The following is a 22,019-nucleotide window of genomic DNA, read 5'->3' on the forward strand; positions in this document are numbered from 1 at the left end:
TTCGGCATTGATACCTGATTGGCAGGATTCCTAGGACCATAGTGTCAAACTGAGATGCCAAGTTTACCAATCATTTTTGGCGAGCATTGTTTGATAATTTTGACAACAATGTAGAATTGTTAATCCAGGACCATATTCAAATGTCCAACAAAGCATAAAAATCCCCAAGCACTATTATGACTCCACCCCAATAATGAAGTAAGGAAAAATGTTGCTCCTTCTCAATGGTGGCCCCTTCTACCAACAATCAACCGAACTCTTGAAGTGAATCTCTTGTATCATTGTAGAGCAGCCGTTGCACTCCGCCAGTGGCATACTAGTACCCAACAAGCCACTAGAGTCTAGAACAGCACATTAGAATCATACTTTTCCGTTCTCATTTTTTGGCACGTTAGTTTGCTATCATCCATTAATTTACCAAGCCCCACGGAAGCCACTCGTCTTCTGGCATGAAATGACTTATATCGTGCTAGTTACAAATGCCACCATAAGACCCAAATTGGGGCTATCAACAGGGGATATCCCAATGCTTAAGCAAGATGTTTGAATCTGATCACATTATGGCTGCCTTAGCATTCTACGCTTTGCTTTGACTTCATTGAGAAAGATCAAGCAACATTATAAGCATCATGGCTGCACTCTGCGACTAATGGGATACCTCTAAAAGGTATCATTAAAAGTTTACTACTTTAGCTCCTATTGTCCAAAGGGTAAAGCTTCCTGGACATTCGGAAAATCAGGCTGGCGAAGACACATATGTCTGTACACACTAGAACGTAGGTTCAAACTAGATCCCAAACAGAGAAACCCTATTCCCTCTTCTTGTAATAATCAAAACTTCATTTAAAAATAACTCTTACAATCAGGAAAAGCTCGCAGGCTACTTAATCTCTTTGCTTAAGCCACCACCTAACATCTCTGGAGATACACACACCACACTCCCAACAAACCATTTAAACTAGCCATGGCATTTGTAGCTCAAAACCAGGAAAATAACATCACCTGTATCATCTTTTTGATTGAGGCCCAGCTCAGCCAAGACAGCTTCCAGCTCAGCCAGTTCTTTCTTTTTCAGCTCTTTCTTTGATAGCTGCCTGTCTGGCTCCCGTGCAGCCGCTGCTACAGAAGGGGCCACATTCACATCAGCAGCAGACTCAGTTGTTTCAATCTCTGGTTCTCCTTCATTTTCTTCATCACCTTCCTCCTCAACTTCTTCATCCCCTTCGCTTTCCTATTGCTCACACATCATAAGACAAACCATTTAGCACTGAACGTAAGCTAGAATTGATGAATTCTCCAGAATTTTATTTATTTAAAATCTGACAGTAGGAACTGGGCATGGAGTAGTCATTGAACCAGTAAGTCGTTTGCTAAATATAGGACATAATTACCAGCACTTTCTAAGCAAAGTAGCTACTCAATAGACTGATTACTTTGAAACGTCCTTAGCTTTAATCTCGGATGAGGTCAACAAGGGGCAGAAGTACATGGAGCAAGCCTATCTTTCATCAGAAACTTGGTAGAGTTCACAACAAACAAAATTAATGTGCATGCCCATCACCGTACAAGTAATCTGAGTCCAGCTTGCTTCACAGGTGTAACTGTCCCACCCAACATCAGAGACCTACTAAGTACCTTAGGCAGCTATGTTGACTATTAGGGGCATCCTTTTTTGGCCAATGTCCACACCCAAAAAACACTGTTTTTGGAGTCCACATCTCAAGTGCCTTACATAGTCAATGATTCAATCCTCAATTGTTTTGTTGGATGACCCATCAGCCTAATCAGCCGCCAGCATTACTTGGGGATCTCCACCCACCTAGCATAACTGGGAGATCTCAAGGTTCACCCTAATGACAGATAAAAACTAGCAGCTAGAATTCCCCTCAACACTTCTTCTCTTTGAAAAAAGAGCGTGTAGAGAGAGAGAGAGAGCTTGAGAAAAGACTTGCATAGCCAGGTATTCATTCCATGGCTAGAAAAATCCAGTGATTTCAAGGCATTATTAGATATTGATCAAAATCCTCTTTTATTTTAGCAGATGAAATGAGATTAGGTATTTAGCCTTGGATGGAAACCGCTGCATTCCCAAATAGCCCTGCGCCTCATGGTGCACGGTTATATGGGCAAGATTGGGATGAGCACAGCATACCTCTCCGTGGCTCAAATCGTCCTCCTCCTCCTCTGCTGCATCATGAGAAGTTTCTGCGGGTCGATCTGGGAGAGGGGGCAGCGCCGGCATGGCGAAGTAGTCATCATCGTCCTCGCAATCGGCCCAGGACGTCACAGACACCGGCGTGGGCGTCCAGACCTGAGGCGCAGGCTGCGCTTCCTTGCTATGTGAGGCGGAAAACGATGTAGAGTCCTTAGAATCCCCCTTCTCCTTGTCTGATCTCTTCTTGCTCGATCTCTTGCGGCGGCTCTCGAGGGCTGAAAAGATGTTGGTGCTGCTTATCGCCGGCAATCCATCGTCTCTCTTGATACCTCCTCCGACCATCCTAACTGTTTGCGCCCGGGGTGAAGCAGACGAAATAGCTGGAGAACACAGAAAAGATCTGAGTCAGGGTTAGAGTTCAGGGTGAAGGCAAGGAGGAGATAGGCGAAATGGAAGGTGTGCAGCGTTGAGGGAGGGTTAGGGTTTTGCAGAGATGACTATGTGGAAATTCCAGGTCAGGGTGTGGGTATGGGTTTGCAGAGCCTTGAGGCAAGGTTAGGGTTTGCAGAGGCTGGAGAGAGGATTAGGGTTGTGGTTGGAATGACAGACATGTATGTAACAGGAGCCCAAATAGGGCAAAGAGGAGAAGAGAGAAAACACCTAAGCCTATGGTATTGGGCTTAGAAGGGCACATAGATTTTTGTTAATTTATTGGCAAAATAATAAATAGTTTTGGAGTACAATCCTTTTCAAATGATAAGCGAAGCTGACAATTGGCAATTGACCCTTGGTGATTTCTCAAGTAAGTCCCCCCAAGGTTTAACAATTTTACCCCAATACTGTTTTTTTTTTGGGGGGATGGAGGAATACACACACAATTTCACCCCACTCAATAGTGTTTTTTTTTCTTGGAAGGAGAAATACACACAATTTCAGCCCACCCAGTATAGTTTATTCAACACAGTCATGTGCATTTTGTATCGCATCTTACTATGTGCTTTTGTAGGCTCCAATGTAGGTGGGCTACATACATGGCCGTGTTTTTGTTCTTTCGGAGATTAGAAGGGCATGTCACGAGGTGATGAGACTTGCTACATAAGGGTACATAACCTAATGGGTGCATAGGTCTCGATTGGGTTTCCTAGCTTGGGAGATTAGAAGGGCATGTCATGAGGTGATGAAATCCAAATGGGTGCAGAGGTCTCAATTAGGTTTCCTAGCTTTACTTCTACACTCCATAAGAGATAGGTGGTGGGAGGGTTCCAAAGTTGTAAGATCCCATATTAATTGACATAATAGAGTACATAATATGATTGATTATATAAAGCCATAAGCCTAGATGAATAAAGAAGCCGTTTATAAGTGAAGTATTCATTGAAATAAAATTGGCATATTTTTTGTATTTCGAGTATTAGAAATGTGCCCATATTAATAGGATTCCAACGGTTCAATAAACAGCTGTTTGGAGCTAGGATATTGTTTAGAATTCATTTATAAATAAAATATTAGATGGATCTCATCTTGGGTTGAATTTGGCTTATATAAGCATCTATAGATTGTTTTTAAAAGAATTTGGAAGAATATGCATTGGTTAATTTTACAAGAAAATGAAGATGAGAGATTCCTTTAGCAAAAAAGGTGGGTATAGTTTTGGATAATTAAGCAAGAAAATTGTTGGAAACAAGGTTGTAGGAATGCACACACACTTACACACACACAATGGAGAAGCTCAAGGGTGGTAGCACACAATGAGATAATAGATGAATGTGTGCTCTACAAAGATAATAAGTGTACCCCAAGATGGGTGTATACTAGCACAAGGGAAAAAACCTCCTAAAGAGAGAAAAAGTGCCCCGGTTGATCCTAGTGTGTTCACACACATCACTACCAAATATGGCTACAAAACCCCCTAGAGTGATGATGCAAACAAGGAGTGACTGGCACTAGAAGAATAGAGATGTGCCAGGCTCTTTGAACTATGGTATGGAGCCCAGACTAGTCCCCGAGGAAAGTAAGTTTAAAGCTTTGCGAAAAGCTTCAAACTTCTCTCATGGAAGAGCCTTTCTGAACAAATCTACCAAGTTGTCTTGTGTTGGCAATAAGCCACTACAAAGCATCTCTCCCTAACATAATGATAGTGCACCTCAATGTGCTTTATGTGAGCATGAAAAACTAGATTCCTTGCAACTGCCATAGCACTTTGACTGGTCAATGAAGATGATAGTGGTGAGGAGTCGCCAATACCCAAATCAGGTGACCACAGTGGGTTGGTTCTGTTGAAATTTGAGCATAATGATGAGCTATGGTGGATCATACCCTCAATTGCACCAAAGTACAGTGATTAGCACTGATTAATCACTGATTAGCAAATTAATGCTCTGGTTTGTGTGCAGAAAACAGAGTATGCGGGGAGCTCAGATCTGGTGCCTTCCACTTCAAATGAGCTCAAATGCTTTCAAAGGCATTAATAGCAATGAGTCTAGTAGAGGATTAAGCCAAGAAACACAAGATTTGACCAAATAATGAAAGCTTAATCTCTGTTTTACCAAAGTCACCTGCAGATTTGATGAAGAGCTTTGATCTCTCTGTAGACTTGATGAAATTGATTTCTGTCTTCACCAGCTTGTAGAGCATGCTTGATTACCCTTTGTGCTAAGAGGAATTAGCTCAATTTGATTTGATGGAGTGTAGATCTGCATTTTACTCAGAAAAAACAGCGCTGAAGAAAACGGCGATTTCTCCTAAACGCCTTCGCGTTTTGCTGCGCCGTTTGATGTGCTTGTAGCTAGATGTATTAGCTAGCTTGTGCTAAGAGGGCATAGCCTAATATTGATTGTGCATGGAGAATAGAGTCCTCCACTGGCTGGGGGTGAAGGGGAAGAGTGAAAGCTTACTAAAAAATTGATTTTTTGCTAATTATTTTACTAATCCTAATTAATTCACTAATGAGCTCATAAATCTGGTTGATTCTAGGCATGGCTCTGATACCATGTTGAAATTTGAGCATAATGATGAGCTATGGTGGATCATACACTAGAATCAACATGATTAACAAAGTGATTAAGAAATGATTAAGACGTAATTAGTGAATAATTAGCAGATAGATTAATGTAGGCATGGATACTCAAAAACCAGCAAATTCTCATTAGGGCTATGCCTCAATTTATAGTGTTTACATCAAGCATCTAATCCCTTTGATTTCTCCATGATTCACTCCCTGAATATCTCCACCTCTTGCCTGATTCTCTCCACCTCTTCTCTTTTCCCTGAATATCTCCCAGAATATCTCCACACTCCTAAATTCCCTCATGCTACCCATTATTCTCTCCCAGTAGATTCTCCTAACCTTTTCACAGGTTCTTTCACAATTACATCTCCTCTTTTACAGCCTCTATCCAAGAGCTTGTTCCCACACACACCCTATTCACTTGTATATTTCAACAGGTTCTTGTTGAGCTATGATATACATGAATCGCCAAGGCAAAAACAAAAACCACTCGTGGGCACGCATGTGTCGTAACATCCAGCCCATTCTGAGTCTAAATGCATGCAATTGATAAAACAACCCAAAGTGCTTGGTGCCCTTAAGGTAGCGCAACACTCGTTTGATAGCCTTCTAATTCTTTGTGTCTAGGCTATGCATAAATCTACTCAATATTGAGACCACATACTGAATGTCAAGCCTGGTGTTACACAAAAAGATAAGGCATCCAATAGCTTCTTGATACAAGCCAACATCAAAAGAGTCACCTGCATCTTCAAGACTTAGTCGTAAACTCGACTCCATAGGTATAGCCACAAGTTTACAATCTTCAAGATTGAACCTCTTCAACAAATGCATCTATGTATTTCCTCTATAGCATAATAATGTCATCATTACGCTGCCAAAATTCAATGCCCAGATAATAGTGCAACAGTCCAAGATTTGACATCTCAAAAGACTTCTCTAAATCAGTTATAGAAGCTAAAATATGATCATCATTAGGGCCTCTGAGCAGCATGTCATCAACGTATAACACAATGACTAATTAAACATCCTTAGTCCTCTTATATAGAGGGTACTGTCAGTTGGGCTATTGCAAAAACCATATGCAACCAAGTATGCATGTATCTTTTTGTACCATGCTCTGGGAGCCTTCTTAAGACCATATAAAGCTTTCTTCAATCTGCATACTTTTGATTCCCGACCTTTCTGAACAAAACCATGAGGCTGAGATACATAGACCTCCTCATGCAAATCTCCATTTAAGAAAGCAATTTTGATATTCAACTGACATACATTCTAACCTTTATATGTTGCTAATGCAATGATACTCCACATGGTAGTTATATGACATGTGGGTGCAAAGGTTTCACCATAGTCAATGCCTTTCTCTTGTACATAACCCTTTGCAATAAGCCTAGCTTTGTATCGCTCACAACATTGTCGTCCGCTCTACGTTTGAGCTTGTAAACCCATTTCGTACCAATGGCCTTCTTGCCCTAGGAGGCAAGTCTACCAAATCCAATATATCATTTTTTAATATTAAATCATACTCATTGCATAGCACTCATCCAATTTTTAGATTCCTTTACTTCATTAAAGGAGAGACAAATTCCTCTTCATTATATAAACTAGCAAAATAAGAGCATGTCCTACATCAACATGAGATGTGTGATGAGAACTTGCACATATTTTCCTAGGCAAAAGGAGTGGCCAATTTGATGTCACGTAGTGTTTGCACCAGCCATGCTGGCATACTTTTTGACTCCTCGATTTCCCTTCTTTCCTCATCAACTACATCCTCCACATTTGCCTCATCAATAGGCTGATCCGTGGGTTGAAAAACATGCTGATTTTTAACTTATGTGGGCTGATTTTCACCATTCTTCGAGTACCTAAATCAAAGGAATGCTCATCAATTTCCCTTCTTTTCTTATCAACTACATCATCCACATTTGCCTCTTCAATAGGCTAATATATGGACTGAAAAACATGCTGATTTTTAGTATTCCTTTGAGTACCTAACTACTCTATATCAATGTGTCTTGCATTGAACAATGGAAGGAGAGTGTCGAATATGTCTTACAAACATACATTTTGTTGTTTTTTATATGAAAGTAAGGACTGAATTGCATCTTCCACAAATACAACATCCCTACTCACAAGAATATGCTTAGTAGCAAGATGATAGAGACAGTAACCTTTACTTTCCGAGCTATATCCCACAAAAATACATTTAACAACCATGCTTATGTAAACACAACAAACTACCAAAGTTTAAGTGACCAAAGCATGCCACAACTTAGCATCACCCATTGCCTTTATGGACAGAGACTATACATATAGCATGATTTTGTCTTTTACATGCATCTAGCCTGTAAAGGCCATGAAACAAAGTATCAGAAGCAATAGGTATATTACCATCACTGCGATCATGAACAATACGTCTGTCATCCACAAATTGAACCACTAAGCCACCCTTAGTAATGGCAGAGTCAAATAACAAGTTCTTCTTGATCCCTGGTATATATAATACATCTGAGAACATGATTGTTCCACCATTTGCAGTAATGAAAACAATTTTACCAACTCCTTTTACATGATATGAGGAGTTTTTTACACATAAAATAATGTTTCTCAATGGAGCAGATTTAAGTGATGAGAACAAACTGCGATGAGAAGTAATATGCTTACTAGCACCATTGACAAAATACAAGACATGCACATCTGTAAACTAAAAGATACAGGGGAGAAGAGAGCTTGAGCTCTTGCAAGCACACACACACTCACAAAACCCTAAAAGAGAACACACAAGGTGAGAGACTGAAAATCTTCTTCTTCTTCACACAACACTCAACACACCATATACAAAGATAAGAGTACACACCATATGAAAAGGTACTCAACCAAATACATACTAGGGTTCTCTATAGTGTGAACCCAACTAAATTAGCTGGCGCTATAACTATGCCAGTCTCTAGAATGGCTGTCACACAGCCTGTCATCCCACTGGCCGCATATCACCCATGATCTCACCAACCATGCTAGTGGTGTAAGTGTGAGGCCAATCCCCCAGGCGGGTCATCAGTGTCCACCGCCTCACTAGACGAGCTCGATATCTCAACACTCCCTGTTGAGCTCAACTCCATCTCATGTACACCAAGCGAAGCCCTGAATCTACGGAGCTTCTCTGTACCCAATGCTTTGGTGAAGATGTCAGCGACCTAATCCTGTGTGCTGACATAAACAAGGTCAACGTCTCCTGCCAAAACCTTCTCTCTGACAAAATGGTAGGACCTCTATATGCTTCGTGTGAGCATGAAAAACTTGTTTACTGGCCAACTGTATACTTCTAATGTTGTCACAAAATATGACAACTTGTCTATCCACTAATTGACCCAAATCTGTAAGTAGCTTTCTCAACCAAGCTACCTCACATGCTGCCATAGCAGCACCTCTGTACTCAGCCTCTGTACTGGATAGAGAAACCATAGGCTGCTTCTTGCTGCTCCAAGTCACAGCAACACTCCCCAAAGAAAACATGAAGCCACTAGTAGATCTTCTATCTGAGATACTACCAGCCCAATCAGCATTTGTGTACCCATGTACACATATCTCTGTCCCAGTTTCATAAAATAGTCCACAATGCAAAGTAGACCTCACATACCTCAGTATGTGTCTCAAGCATCCAAATGCAGCTTCCATGGAACCTGCATAAACTAACTTACCAACCCAACAGCATAGCTCAAATCTGGCCTGGTGATCGTCATGTAGATCAAGCTTTCTACTATGTGCCTATACATAGTAGGATCCTCCAAAATCTCTCCTGAATCTGCACTCAACTTGCCATTCTGATCCAATGGCACTGAGATAGGCTTACAGCCTGTCATACCATACTTGGACAACATGTCCAAGCCATACTGTCTCTGCAGTAATCCAATACCATGTGGTGACCTAATCACCTCAATGCCCAAGAAATATCTGAGCTCCCCCAAATCCTTCATCTCAAACTTCTGTCTAAGCAAGATCTTTACATCAAAGATCTCTGCATCATGGTCCCCCATAATGATCAGGTCATCTACATAGATGACAACAAGCACAACCCCTCTATCATTGTGTCTCACATACAGCGAGAAATCTGCATTGGCTACATGAAAGCCAATAGTGACAAGATATTCAGAAATCTTGTTAGACCATGCTCTTGGTGCTTGTTTTAAGCCATACAAGGCTTTCTTCAACTTGCAAACATGCTCTCGGGGTGACTCACATCCTCATAACCAGGTGGCTGCAACATATACACCTCTTCTTACAAATCCCCATGCAAGAATGCATTCTTTACATCCATCTGATGTAAAGACCATTGCTTTGACGTAGCCACTACTGCCTATCACAACTCACTGTTGCCATCTTGGCAACTGGGCTGAAAGTTTCCTCATAATCAATGCCATATGTCTGCGCATATCCTTTGGCTACCAATCTAGCCGTGTACCTGCTTATGCTTCCATCACTGTTATGTTTTACTTTGTACATTGGAGTCCTGTTCATGATGTAAACTGCTATAGAAACAGCCTCAGCCCAATAGCTATGCGGCATATTCTTCTCTCCCATCAATGCTCGCGTAATCTCAGCAATGTGCCTGTTTTTCCGCTCAGCAACTCCATTTTGCTGTAGAGTGTATCTGCAAGTATACTGTCTCCGAATACCATTCTTCTTCAAAAATTCAGAGAACTCATTGGAGAAGTACTCTCCCCCTCCATCTGACCTTAGGCACTTTACATATTTCCCTGTTTGCTTTTCAACCATAACTCTGAAATTCTGAAAATGAGTGAACACCTCACTCTTCTCCTTCATGAAGTATACCTACACTTTCCTTGTGTAGTCTCATCGATAAATGTCACATAATACCTGTAGCCTCCCATAGACATGGTCTTCATAGGACCCCATACATCTTAATGCACAACATCTAGTGCATTTCTGCTCACATTTTTGTTACGTGGAAATACATGCTTTGTTTGCTTTCCAAATTGGCATGCTTTGTTTGCTTTCCAAATTGGCATGCTTCACATATTTTCTGCATACCTTCAACTTTAAACTTTGGCAGCCCTGTCACAATTTAGTCTGCATAGACTTCATTCTTTGCACATTCACATGTCCAATTCTTTTATGCCAAATGACTGTGTCTGCAACAATTCCTAAACCATTTGCAAACATTGCAGCACTCACTGCAGGCATGTTTACATTCAATGTAAACATTCTACCCACTCTATTGCCTTTTGCAACCAACCTGCACTTGTCTTTAAAGTCTTCAACATAACAACCATCAAGGTTAAACCGAACCTACAAACCCTGCTCAATCATCTGGCCAACTAAAACTAGATTCTTTGTTATGTTTAGAACATGAAGTACATCTGCAAGGTACTTCACTTTGCCATCCTGCATAGACAATGGCACATCTCCAACATGGGCAATTGGATGACCAATGCCATCCCCTGTTTCCACAAAACCTGGTCTTTCAAGGTTTTCCATCTCCTTGAGCCACTCCCCATGACTTGTCATGTGGTTCGAAGCACCTGAATTAACGTACCATACATCATCTTTATGTGCTGCTTCAACATTTTCAGACATGGCATTACCGATGCTGCATAACAAACAACCTTTCATTATCCTCATTGTTTCTGCTCGAGGATGCATAGTTATTTTGCTGTAATTTTCCATTTTGCATGTCAGCCGACTTCTTATAACAATCTGCCTGCACATGTCCAGGCTTACCACAATAAAAGCATCCACGTGTATCATTATACTGCCTTTGCCAATTTCCACGACCTCTTTGACTCCCCTGCCTCTGAATTGGCCTCTTCCACTTGTGTGTTGTTGTTGTTGTGAATTCTGGGACTGTTGTTGTTACTGCTGCTGGCCATAATTCTAATTACATGTTCGGCCACCTCCTTGGCTACGTCCACGGCCTCCTCTACCTGTTCGGCCACCTCCTTGGCTGCGTCCACGGCCTCCTCTACCTCGTCCTCTTCCTGAACTTGTGTAGAAGGCCTGTTGCTCTGAACTATTTTTGTTTTGTGAAGGCAGTTGGTCTTCACCCAAGCTCTTGTCTTCTATAATCAACATAAACACCAAATCTGTGAAATTGGGAATGTTTTCTCGAGTCTGAATAGACGTCTTGAACGCCTTGTATTGTGGCTCGAGACCACATAAACAGACTTCCACCTTATCATCATCATCTACTGAAACGCCAACAATAAATGCAAGGGATTCCATAATATCCTTGATCTTCAATGTATAGTCATTCACAGACATACTCTTTTTCTCCACAATATGAAGTTTATTCTTCAACAACTGTATCTTTCGTGCCTTGGTATTCATTTCATAGAGTTTTACCAAGGTGTCCCACGCCTCCTTGGGGGACTTGGCATCCTGTATGTGCCCAATCATGGTGTCCTATATACTGATAGAGAGCCAATACATAACTTTTCTGGCTCCTTGGTTCCAATCCCTTGAACTCTTTCACATCTGCAGAGCAGTCGAATTGATCTCCGGTGCCTCTTCATGCTCACCTTCTATATAGTCCCAGACAGTAACCCTTTCCCATCAAGAAATTTGTCAGCCTGAACCTCAAATCATGGAAGTTGTTCTTATCAAGCTTCTCAGCAACAATCTGGTTTATGCCATCATTTGACATCTTGCCAGACACACAAATTTACCAGAAACAGCACTCTGGTTTGTTCTGCACAAACTGTTGTATTTCATGCAGAGCGGTATTGTACTACACTCAAATGTCACAACCAGTGAGCTCAATGTGCATACATACACCCAATGGCAATTGTTGACCTCCTTGCAAATGTCTACACAACCAATCTGTCTTCCTGCAGTTCTTAAAACAGAGTTGTGTAGAGAATCGATGACTTACTCGCAGTGCTCAAAATCACCTGCTTTTTGAAAAACGGAGGTCCTAACTTGCCCGAAACGCGTTTTTGGCCTGAAAATTTGAGTCCAATAGGACAATATAGTTGCCCTATAGCTTTACTCCCGCGAAGAAAGGTCCTCAATCAGAGATCGTTTGCCGGTGCCTCCCGTAAAGCTCCCGACACAAGGGTGTAGTCGCCACCAACACAAATAGGGAAGAGTAAAATGAAGCTCTTACCCTCGTACCGCTTCTCTTGCTTCTCTTGCTTCTCTTGCTTGCAGCTCAGCCCTTAGCATGAACGAGGCTCTGATACCATAAAAAGATACAGGGGAGAAGAGAGCCCAAAGCACATGCTCTAAGAAAAAGCCTAAAAGCCAAACTAGTTTCTAAGCTTCCTACCAAGCCTAATCCAATTAATAGGGATTTATGAGTTTCTTTGGAGGTATTCCAAGATGTTTCCAGTGTGGTAGGTTTTGGCATTTTGCCAAACAATGTTTGGTGCCTAAGGAAGAGGGCATCAAGAGAGAGATTAAAGATACAAGGGAGAGTGAGCTAAGTGGCAAGGGGGATGGCAAGCTCACTAGCTAAAGACTCAAATTCTCTAAAAGAAGAACCGAACATGAATCCCTGACTATTGGGAAAGGTACCTAAGTACTCGAATAAAGAGAAAGGCAAGGCAAAATTTATTAGAAGCTGAGAACACTAGCAATGGGGAAGGGTACGTAAAATAAGGGGATCGGTAAGAGAAGGACTGAGAAGGTTGGTCCTAACTGGATGCAATATTTGGGGAGCATAAGGCAAAAATCACCAAGAAGAAATCTCTAGTGTCCTCTCCCATTTATTCCAAAAGAACACCTTTAATGCCCACTCTACAAAGAAGAGGAGAGTGATTACTCATCAACTCCAACAAAGATTTGATTAGAATGTTGACAAAATCTGAGTGTAAATACTTATCCGAGTACTTAGGTTGAGATGAGACATAAGATCTAAGTAAATCAACAATTGCACTATTTGTTACTTCAGTTAGTCCATTTGATTCAGGATGAAAGCAGTAAAGAAATCAAGTTTTGTTTCAAGATTTTCAAACAAAGTAGTCTAAAAAATCACTATAAAACTTTGTATCTCTATTAGAAACAGTGATCTTTGGTAAACTATGATGCACAAATGCTTGTTTAATGAAAGAATGTGCAACTTGATAAGTAGTCAATGTCTTTTTGCAAGTAATTATGTAAACATGTTTGCTAAATCTATCTACTATAGTCCAAATCATATCATTCTTGTTACTAGTCAAAGGAAATCTAGTAGTGAAATCCATATGTAGGAATAAGTAAAGGCATAAGCAAACCAAATTTCTTTCCTTTACGACTCTTAATCTTTTGACAAATAATACATTCACTAGGAATAGGTAAAGCAATAAGGAATACTTCTTTGTTTTGCAAGTAATTATGTAAACATGTTTGCTAAATCTATCTACTATAGTCCAAATCATATCATTCTTGTTACTAGTCAAAGGAAATCTAGTAGTGAAATCCATATGTAGGAATAAGTAAAGGCATAAGCAAACCAAATTTCTTTCCTTTACGACTCTTAATCTTTTGACAAATAATACATTCACTAGGAATAGGTAAAGCAATAAGGAATACTTCTTTGTTCCCATGGTTCATTAGAAATAGGTAAAGGCATAAGCAAACCAAATTTATTTCCTTTATGACTTAATCTTTTGACAAATAACACATTTAGACACAAACTTAGCAACATCCCTATACATAGTAGTCTAAAAGAAATCTTTGGCAACTATTTGTAAAGTGGATAAAACTCCTCTATGACCAACAAAAGGTGGTTGATGAGATTCTTCAATAATAAGTTGCCTAAATGGTCTAGTAATACACAACTTCTTTTGAAAGAAAAGAAAACCACATTTAGACACAAACTTAGCAACATCTCTATATATAGTAGGCTAAAAGAAATCTATGGCAACTATTTGCAAAGTGGATGAAACTCCTTTATGATAAACAAAAGATGGTTGATGAGATTCTTTAATAATAGATTGCCTAAATGGTATAGTAATGCACAACTTCTTTTGAAAGAAAATATCTGGCAACTATTTGCAAAGTGGATGAAACTCCTCTATGACCAACAAAAGGTGGTTGATGAGATTCTTCAATAATAGCTTGCCTAAATGGTCTAGTAATATAGAACTTCTTTTGAAAGAAAAGAAACCATCATCATAAGAATAATCCAAATGGGGTAACTAATCATTACCTTTCATCTTGTTGTATGTATCAAAAAATTAGAATCATTTTCATATGTTCTTTTATGTTATGAAAAGAAAATCCCTCAATAACATATAGATTATTAATGATACGTCTCCTAGTCAAAGCATCAACAAAACAACATTCTCATGACCAGGTATATACTGAATAGCTAGCTGAAAACTTTGAATAAAAGATATTCACTTAATATGTATATCCGATATTAAAGGTTGTAAAAGCAAATGTTTAAAACTTTGTTGATCAATCTTGATGATAAACTCAAGATAATATTTCCAAATTTTTAATGCATAAACAACATCAAATCGATTCTTTATCATCATAAGTACTATACTTAAGCTTAGATGGTTTCAATTTTCTACTTTGAAAAGCAGTTGGATGATTATCTCGCATAAGCATAGCACCAATACCATGTCCAATAGCATCAGTCACATCACTACCACAAAGAATGGTACAAGAAAACTGGGTAACATCAAAAAAGGTGCATGGGTAAGTGCGTACTTAAGTGCATTAAAAGGATTTTCATGCATGTCAATCTAATGAAAAAACTTTATCCTTTTTTGACAATTCAATCAAGTAATGTGCTTTAAGAAAAGTTTTTATTCGTAAGTTTGATAGACACACCCATAATACCAAAGGGGTTGTTTCTAACAACAATAATAATCGAGGTGCTTAACAACAACAACAAGAAGGGCGATGATGCAAAGAAAAAGTAAGATTCTATACCTAGAAATGTGACATGCTATAACTATCAACAAAAAGGACATATCACACCCAATTGCCTAGAGAGAAGAAGAAGTAATCAACTACATGAGTCAATCATGAGGATCGCGACTTCTCTCTTGAGGGAGAGGGTAATTTCCAACATGAAAATATCTCTGATTATCCATATATGCCTAAGAAGACCAATTCAGTGGTTAAGTTAGCTTTGAGATTTTATGGACCTTTCAAGATTACTACCAAGATAAATGATAATTCATTTAAGTTAGAGCTACCCTCTAATTGGCATATACATAGTTCTTTTCACGTTCATCTACTGAGACCTTTTAGAGGACCTAGACTTTCTCATCCTATATCAGATTAACCTCCTGAATTAGTAGATGAAGAAGATCTTATGTATGAGTCTATCATTGACCATGAGACCATCACTACACACACAGGTAATACTTATGTTAAGTATCTTGTGACTTTCAAGAATCATCCTATTGAAGATGCCAAATGGATGCTAGAAAAGTTTTCCTGTTCTTTACCAAAATCTCATCCACTTGTATATCATCCACACAATTGAGGTCAATTTGCAACCCGAGCAAGACAAAATGTTAGTCATAACCTCTATGGAGAATGTTAATCATAACCTCTATGGGGATGCCCGCTATTTTATTGAGAATATTTTGGGGATATTTTATTTTGGATGCATCTTTTATTTATATCATTTTCTAGGATTAATGTGTTTAATCAGTTTATGTGTGTTGTTATGATATAGTCAAGATTAATCTATTTAATCAGCTTTGTGCGCACTGACTAATATTATTTTAAATATAGGTGATGAGATTGAGTGGTGGATTATTTGTTAATCACATGAAGAACATTTGTTGGACCACAATGGGATATTTTGGAAGACATGTGAACACCTATTATGATTTCATATTTTGGCATTAATATTTTTGTAAGGCTAAGGCCTCAAACCTTTGTACATACCAATTAGTATTTATACTTTTAATAGGCCTAAGACTTTATATTTGTATCTTGCTATATTTTTGTAGGAGCTTTTATACGCTCAAAAACTCAAAAAGAACTTGTGTTGTGTTTTTGGAGTTATCTTTTTGAAAAACAAGCTTTAATACATATAAATATGGGTAAGTGGTATGATGGGCCATGCTCATCCAGGGGATATTCAACCCAATCTTGTGTTGATGGTGATTTATTTCTATTTTCAAGTTCTCTTGTTTGTGTAAGGTTAATGATTTTAATTTGTTCCTAGTCTATGGTTTGCTCTAAATTTTAAGCTTGAGAAATAGAATTCCAAGTGTCATAAAAATCTTGATAGAAGAGCGATGACACAAAGAAAAAGCAAGACTCTATACCTAGAAATGTGACATGTTACAACTATCAACAAAAAGAACATATCATATCCAATTACTCAGACAAGAAGAAGCAACCAATTGCACGAGTCAATAATGAGAATCATGACCTCTCTCGCGAGCAAAAGGGTAATTTTGAACACGAAGATATCTCTTATCATCTAGGTATATAAAGAAAGGAGACTTAAGTCCATAAAAGACCATTTAAATGGTTAACTCCAAGATTTTATGGACCTTTCAAGATTATTTCCAAGATAAATGATAATATATTTAAGCTAGAGCTACCCTCTCATTGGCATATCCATAATTCTTTTCACATTCATCTTTTGAGACCTTTTAGAGGACCTCTACCTTCTCATCTTATATTAGAATAACCTCCTGAATTAGTAGATGAAGAAGAACATCTTGTACTGAGTCTATCATTCACCACCATGAGACCATCACTACACATGCACAGGTAACACTTATGTTAAGTATCTTGTAACTTTCAAGAATTATCCTATTGAAGATGCCAAATGGATGCCAAAAAAGTTATCCCATTCTTACCAAAATCTCATCCACTCATACCATACATGCAATTGAGGTCAATTGTAAAACCCAAGCAAGAGGGAATGTTAGTCATAACCTCTATGGGGATGCCCATTATTTTATTGAGAATATATCGAGGATATTTTATTTTGGATGCGTCTTTTATTTATACCATTTTCCAAGATTAATGTGTTTAATTAGCTATGTGTGCTGGTATGATATTATTTTGGATGTAGGCGATGAGTGTGGTGGATTATTTGTTAATCGCATGTGGAACATTTGTTCGTGACCACAATGAGATATTTTGGAAGATATGTGAATTCCTATTATGGTTTTATATTTTGGCATTAATATTTTTGTAAGGCTAAGGCCTTGAACTTTTGTACATACCAATTAGTATTTATATTTAGTAGGCCCAAGACTTTAGATTTATAGCCTACTATATTTTTGTAAGAGCTTTTACGCTAAAAATTTCAAAAAGCACTTATGCTTTGTTTTTGGAGTTATCTTTTTGAAAAGCAAGCTTTAATACATATAAATATGGGTTAGTGGTATGAAGGGCCACACTCATCCTCCAGGGGAGATTCAACCCAATCTTGTGTCAATTGATGATCTTTTTGTATTTTCAAGTTCTCTTGTTTATTTAATTTTATTTATATAAGGTTAATGCTTTTAATTTTTTCCTAGTCTATGGTTTGCTCTAAATTTTATGGTTGAGAATTCGAATTCTTCTCAAGTGTCGTAAAGATCCTGATAGAATATGAAACCATAATAAGTGTTCACATGTCTTCCAAAATATCTCATTGTGCCACATGCTATTAACAAATAATCCACCACTCAATCATCGCTCACATCTAAAATAATATTAGTCAGCACACACAAAGCTGATTTAACACTTTTATCTTGACTATATGATACCAATGCACATAGCTGATTAAACACATTAATCGTCCGAAAATGATATAAATAAAAGGTGCATCAAAAATAAGATATCCCTGAAATATTCTAAATAAAATAATGGACGTCTCCATAGAGGTTATGACTAACATTCTGTCAAGATCTTTATGACACTTGGAGAAGAATTAATTCTCAAGAACAAAAATTAGAGCATAGCATAAACTTTACACAAATTAAAATTCATAAACCTTAATATATAAAGTTTAATAAACAAGAGAACTTGATAAATAGGAACAAAACACAACTCTCTCTCTCTCTCTCTCTCTCTCTCTCTCTCTCTCTCTCTCTCTCATTGGGTTGGCAAGAGTTACCAAGGAACCAAAGTCGACTGGGTGTGTGGTGGAAGAGGAACATGCATAACAACCAGCTCTCCAAAGTTCGTTCCACCTTCTCGTGCTCTCCCCGTGCTTACAATCGATGTAAGATTCCTCTCCAGCCTCTCAAGATGTCCAGCATCTTTCCCTGTAATCAAATCCCTCTTCAGAAATAAAAAAGATCTTGTTTCTACCTGTTTTGGCCTAGAGAGAAAAAATGTTCTAGAGAGAGATTATTCAGATTTTGAATATTTTTGATGGAAAAATATCTCTTCTTATTAAAATAAGTTTCCTCAAAACTGAAGTTCAAAAAAATTTTCAGAAGGTGCATTAGAAATCAAGTATAATATGTTCAAGAGGCCTTATCCTAGGAGTCCAGATTTTCTGAAAATTTAAAATTAAGGTTTTGAGGGACCAATCAGATTCATCCAAATGTGTGGAGAAGATAAATAGAAGAAATAAAGAAAATCCCCCCAAAAATGAGTAAATACTCACATAAGATGAAGAGTGGACTAAGGACCAAAGGAAATACTAAAAAAATGGATTTTTGACACCTCACAATGGGTGCCTACTTCACATGTGTGGTGGAGTTTAAAATTATCAAAAATTGAGATATTTCATCTCTCCTCTCTCCTAATTCAAGTCTAGTTTCAAAAAGTAAGCTAATTCATCTCTCCTCTCTCCTAATTCAAGTCTAGCTCCAAAAAGTAAGCTAAACTAACCTAAAAATGGTCAAAAATTGACCAAACTGATCTGGAAAATTCTAGAATCAGTTTGCTTCGTTAGAAGCTCACTACTTCGTTAATATAAAAGCCTCCCCCTTTGTTGAAGCTTAATAGTGTTTTATGCACTGTTACTCTACTCCTCCCAAGAGCCAAGAACTGTGAATTTCTTAATAATTCACTAGTTTTTGACCATTCCCTCTTCTAAAGAATTGGTGGCCACTCTTGTTGCAAACAAGAGTAGATCCCTCAAACCATCAAGCCAAAGGAAAGCTCCCAGAATTTCATGTAAGTAAGAAATGTTACTTTTTCATATTCTTTTCATGGTTTTCTAAATTGTTTGTTATCTTAAAATGATAAACAGATGCTATGCCTTCTTGGAAAGGCTTTCCCCCTCTCTCATTCTTAAAATCAGCCCTTCTTTATCCTAGTTAAGTGATCTAATTGTTCGAATTAAACTTTTCATATTGTTTCTCTCTTAAAAGTGAAAATTGATTAGTTTAGAATGTTTTAAACCAATTGGGGATAATTCCTAAGTAGATTAAGGTTAGAAAAATTAAAAAATGGTCAACCATACAAAGGAGGTTATGGCAAAATTTTCTAAAAATTTATGAAATAAATTTCATCTTTTATTAATCAAAAAGAGTAATCCCCATCGTTTGTGTATTCTAAAAGTGTCATTTTCATTCATGCATAGAAAGATGCATATTAATTATTATTTTTTTATAAAAGAGTGATTTTTAATAGAATTAAATTCTATGCATAGAAAGATGCATATTGATTATTTTTTATTATAAAAGAGTGATTTTTAATAGAATTAAATTCTATGCATAGAAAGATGCATATTGATTATTTTTTTATTATAAAAGAGTGATTTTTAATAGAATTAAATTCTATGTATAGAAAGATGCATATTGATTATTTTTTTAATTACAAAAGTGTTAATTTCATCAAAATGGATTTTATGCATAAATAGATGTATAAAAGAATATTTTTTTAATTATAAAAGTGTTACTTTCATCAAAATGGATTTTTATGCATAGATAGATGCATAAAAGAATATTTTTATTATAAAAGTGTTAGTTTCATTAAAATGGATTTTTATGCATAAAATGGTGCATAAAAGAAATTTTTTTATTATAAAAGTGTTACTTTCACTAATATTGATTTTTATGCATAAAATGATGCATAAAAGAAATTTTTTAACTGTAAAAGTGTTACTTTCATTAATATTGATTTTTATGCATAAAATGATGCATAAAAGAATTTTTTTATTACAAAAGTGTTGCTTTCACCAATATTGATTTTTATGCATAAAATGATGCATAAAAGAATTTTTTTATCAAAATAAGAGTTCACTTCAATCCTATGTTTAAATCCCATGAATATTGGAAAAATGAATAAGTAAATACTCAATGAAGAAAAAGTATACCGTTTTATATTCTCTAGGATGGTAATGAGAAAATTCAAAAAAACTATCGAATTCGAAATTTTAGATAAATGACTAATTTATTCCTCATAGGAATTCGTGTTTAGTTTTGAATTCAGTAAAGTGGTAATTGAAATATTACCTTCGAGAAAGATAGTCCAGGGAAAACCTTTCCAGACTCAAATCTTGAATCAAACTACTATGAGCAAGACGTAACTCCTTCGTCTGTTTCAAGAAACGACGATGTGACCAGTTCAGTAATCTACACTCAAATCACCCACCGAATCTGAAACTAAGTTGAGATCTTTGATTTTGATCCGAGGATCAAGATTACTGAATTCAAGGAATTCTGTTTGGGAATCCAGACCTGTGATCTAGAAGTCTTGGGATACGGAATTAAGATATACTCATTGTATTCAAAAGAAAATCAAATTTGAAAACTTGCATAGAAACCCTGTTTTCTTAAAGGACTGTCTTACGCCAGAATGCTGGAGGGAGCATTTGGTATATGTGTGTTCTAAGGGAAGTTCGGTTGTAACAGCTAGCGTGGGGAGTGTTCAAAGGACGGCTCACGCGGTAAAGCCTGCCCATGTCTTGTTGACCAGCCTCGGTATGGTTAAAATGGTGCGCTTCCGGTATGATGGACGAGGGCCGATGAAGCGGTCCCTGAGTGAAGTGCCAGGACACCTAAGGAGGATCCTGAGGGGTTCTGACCAGGCGATGCATGGGCTCGCAGTGCCGAGGACACCCATGCGTATGTCGTGGAAGATATATATGTATGATGATGAGAAACTTATTGTAATCTGTTACTGGATCTCGTTGCTGACCTGCTGGTCTCAACAGAGAGTCCAGAGTGATACTATTTTGTGAGAAACAAGGATTGAATGGAAATTTTGAGTTGTGACATCTATACCCAGTAATTGTTTGTCAATGGATTGTTTTATAAATTAAAGTTTAAAGAGGAGTGTGTGAGTATCTGTATTCTAAAGCAAAAGTTAAGAAAGGCTTTCAATTATGGGTGGGTGAGTACTTGTCTTGTTCTTGGATTGTTTTATAAATTAAAGTTTAAAGAGGAGTGTGTGAGTATCTGTATTCTAAAGCAAAAGTTAAGAAAGGCTTTCAATTATGGGTGGGTGAGTACTTGTCTTGTTCTACTATTCCAGTGGTTGGGCGGTGGCTAACCCATGGGCCGGATGGGGTTAGGCTAGAATCAGTAGAGTTTTAATAATAAAATTGATTAATACGATTACGCTTGGAACTCGAATAGTTAAATAATAACCTAAAGACTTCTCAAATGAATAGATCAACGGCTGTGCCTAATTCAATTAGGAAAAAAGCGTTGATTCCTTCAAGTTAAGTCTGTTATAGTTTCCCTTCTATATTCGGTTTATTCAGATGAAGGCTAGTTCAGTCTTGACCTTGTTAGAAAAATTCGTTAAGAAATTCAAAATGGTGGAATTGTCCCCACTTTCCGGGCATGGGAAATTTTCTCGGTTTTGGTTTTCGGAATGACCACCAACTTAGTCTCGTGCCCGTACAGCTTAGTCTCGTGCCCGCACATTCGAGGGCGAGGCCCCGAGTGGGAAACCTTGCCCCACGCAAGAGGGAGCTGCTTCCGCTGCTCCCAGCAATCGGGAATCCGGTGCGCAGAGGGGGTAGTGGGA

General features: G+C 37.9%; 1 protein-coding gene across 1 annotated transcript in view; it reads right to left on the reverse strand.

Annotated features, from left to right (window-relative positions):
• Nucleotides 1-2,832, reverse strand: part of LOC147611006 (uncharacterized) — a 37,527-nt gene extending 34,695 nt beyond the window's left edge. Inside the window, exons 1-2 of the mRNA XM_086785651.1 lie at nucleotides 2,153-2,832; nucleotides 1,003-1,231 (exon numbers count right to left, since the gene is read on the reverse strand). Of these exons, the coding sequence (XP_086641777.1) occupies nucleotides 1,003-1,231; nucleotides 2,153-2,497 (574 nt within the window). The 5' untranslated portion in view covers nucleotides 2,498-2,832. The remainder of the gene's footprint in view (nucleotides 1-1,002; nucleotides 1,232-2,152) is intronic.
• Between the last annotated feature and the right edge of the window lie 19,187 nt (nucleotides 2,833-22,019).

This window comes from Cibotium barometz, chromosome 48 (genome assembly GCF_041138505.1).
Source record: "Cibotium barometz isolate CiBa-2024 chromosome 48, ASM4113850v1, whole genome shotgun sequence".
NCBI classification, from domain to species: Eukaryota; Viridiplantae; Streptophyta; class Polypodiopsida; order Cyatheales; family Cibotiaceae; genus Cibotium; species Cibotium barometz.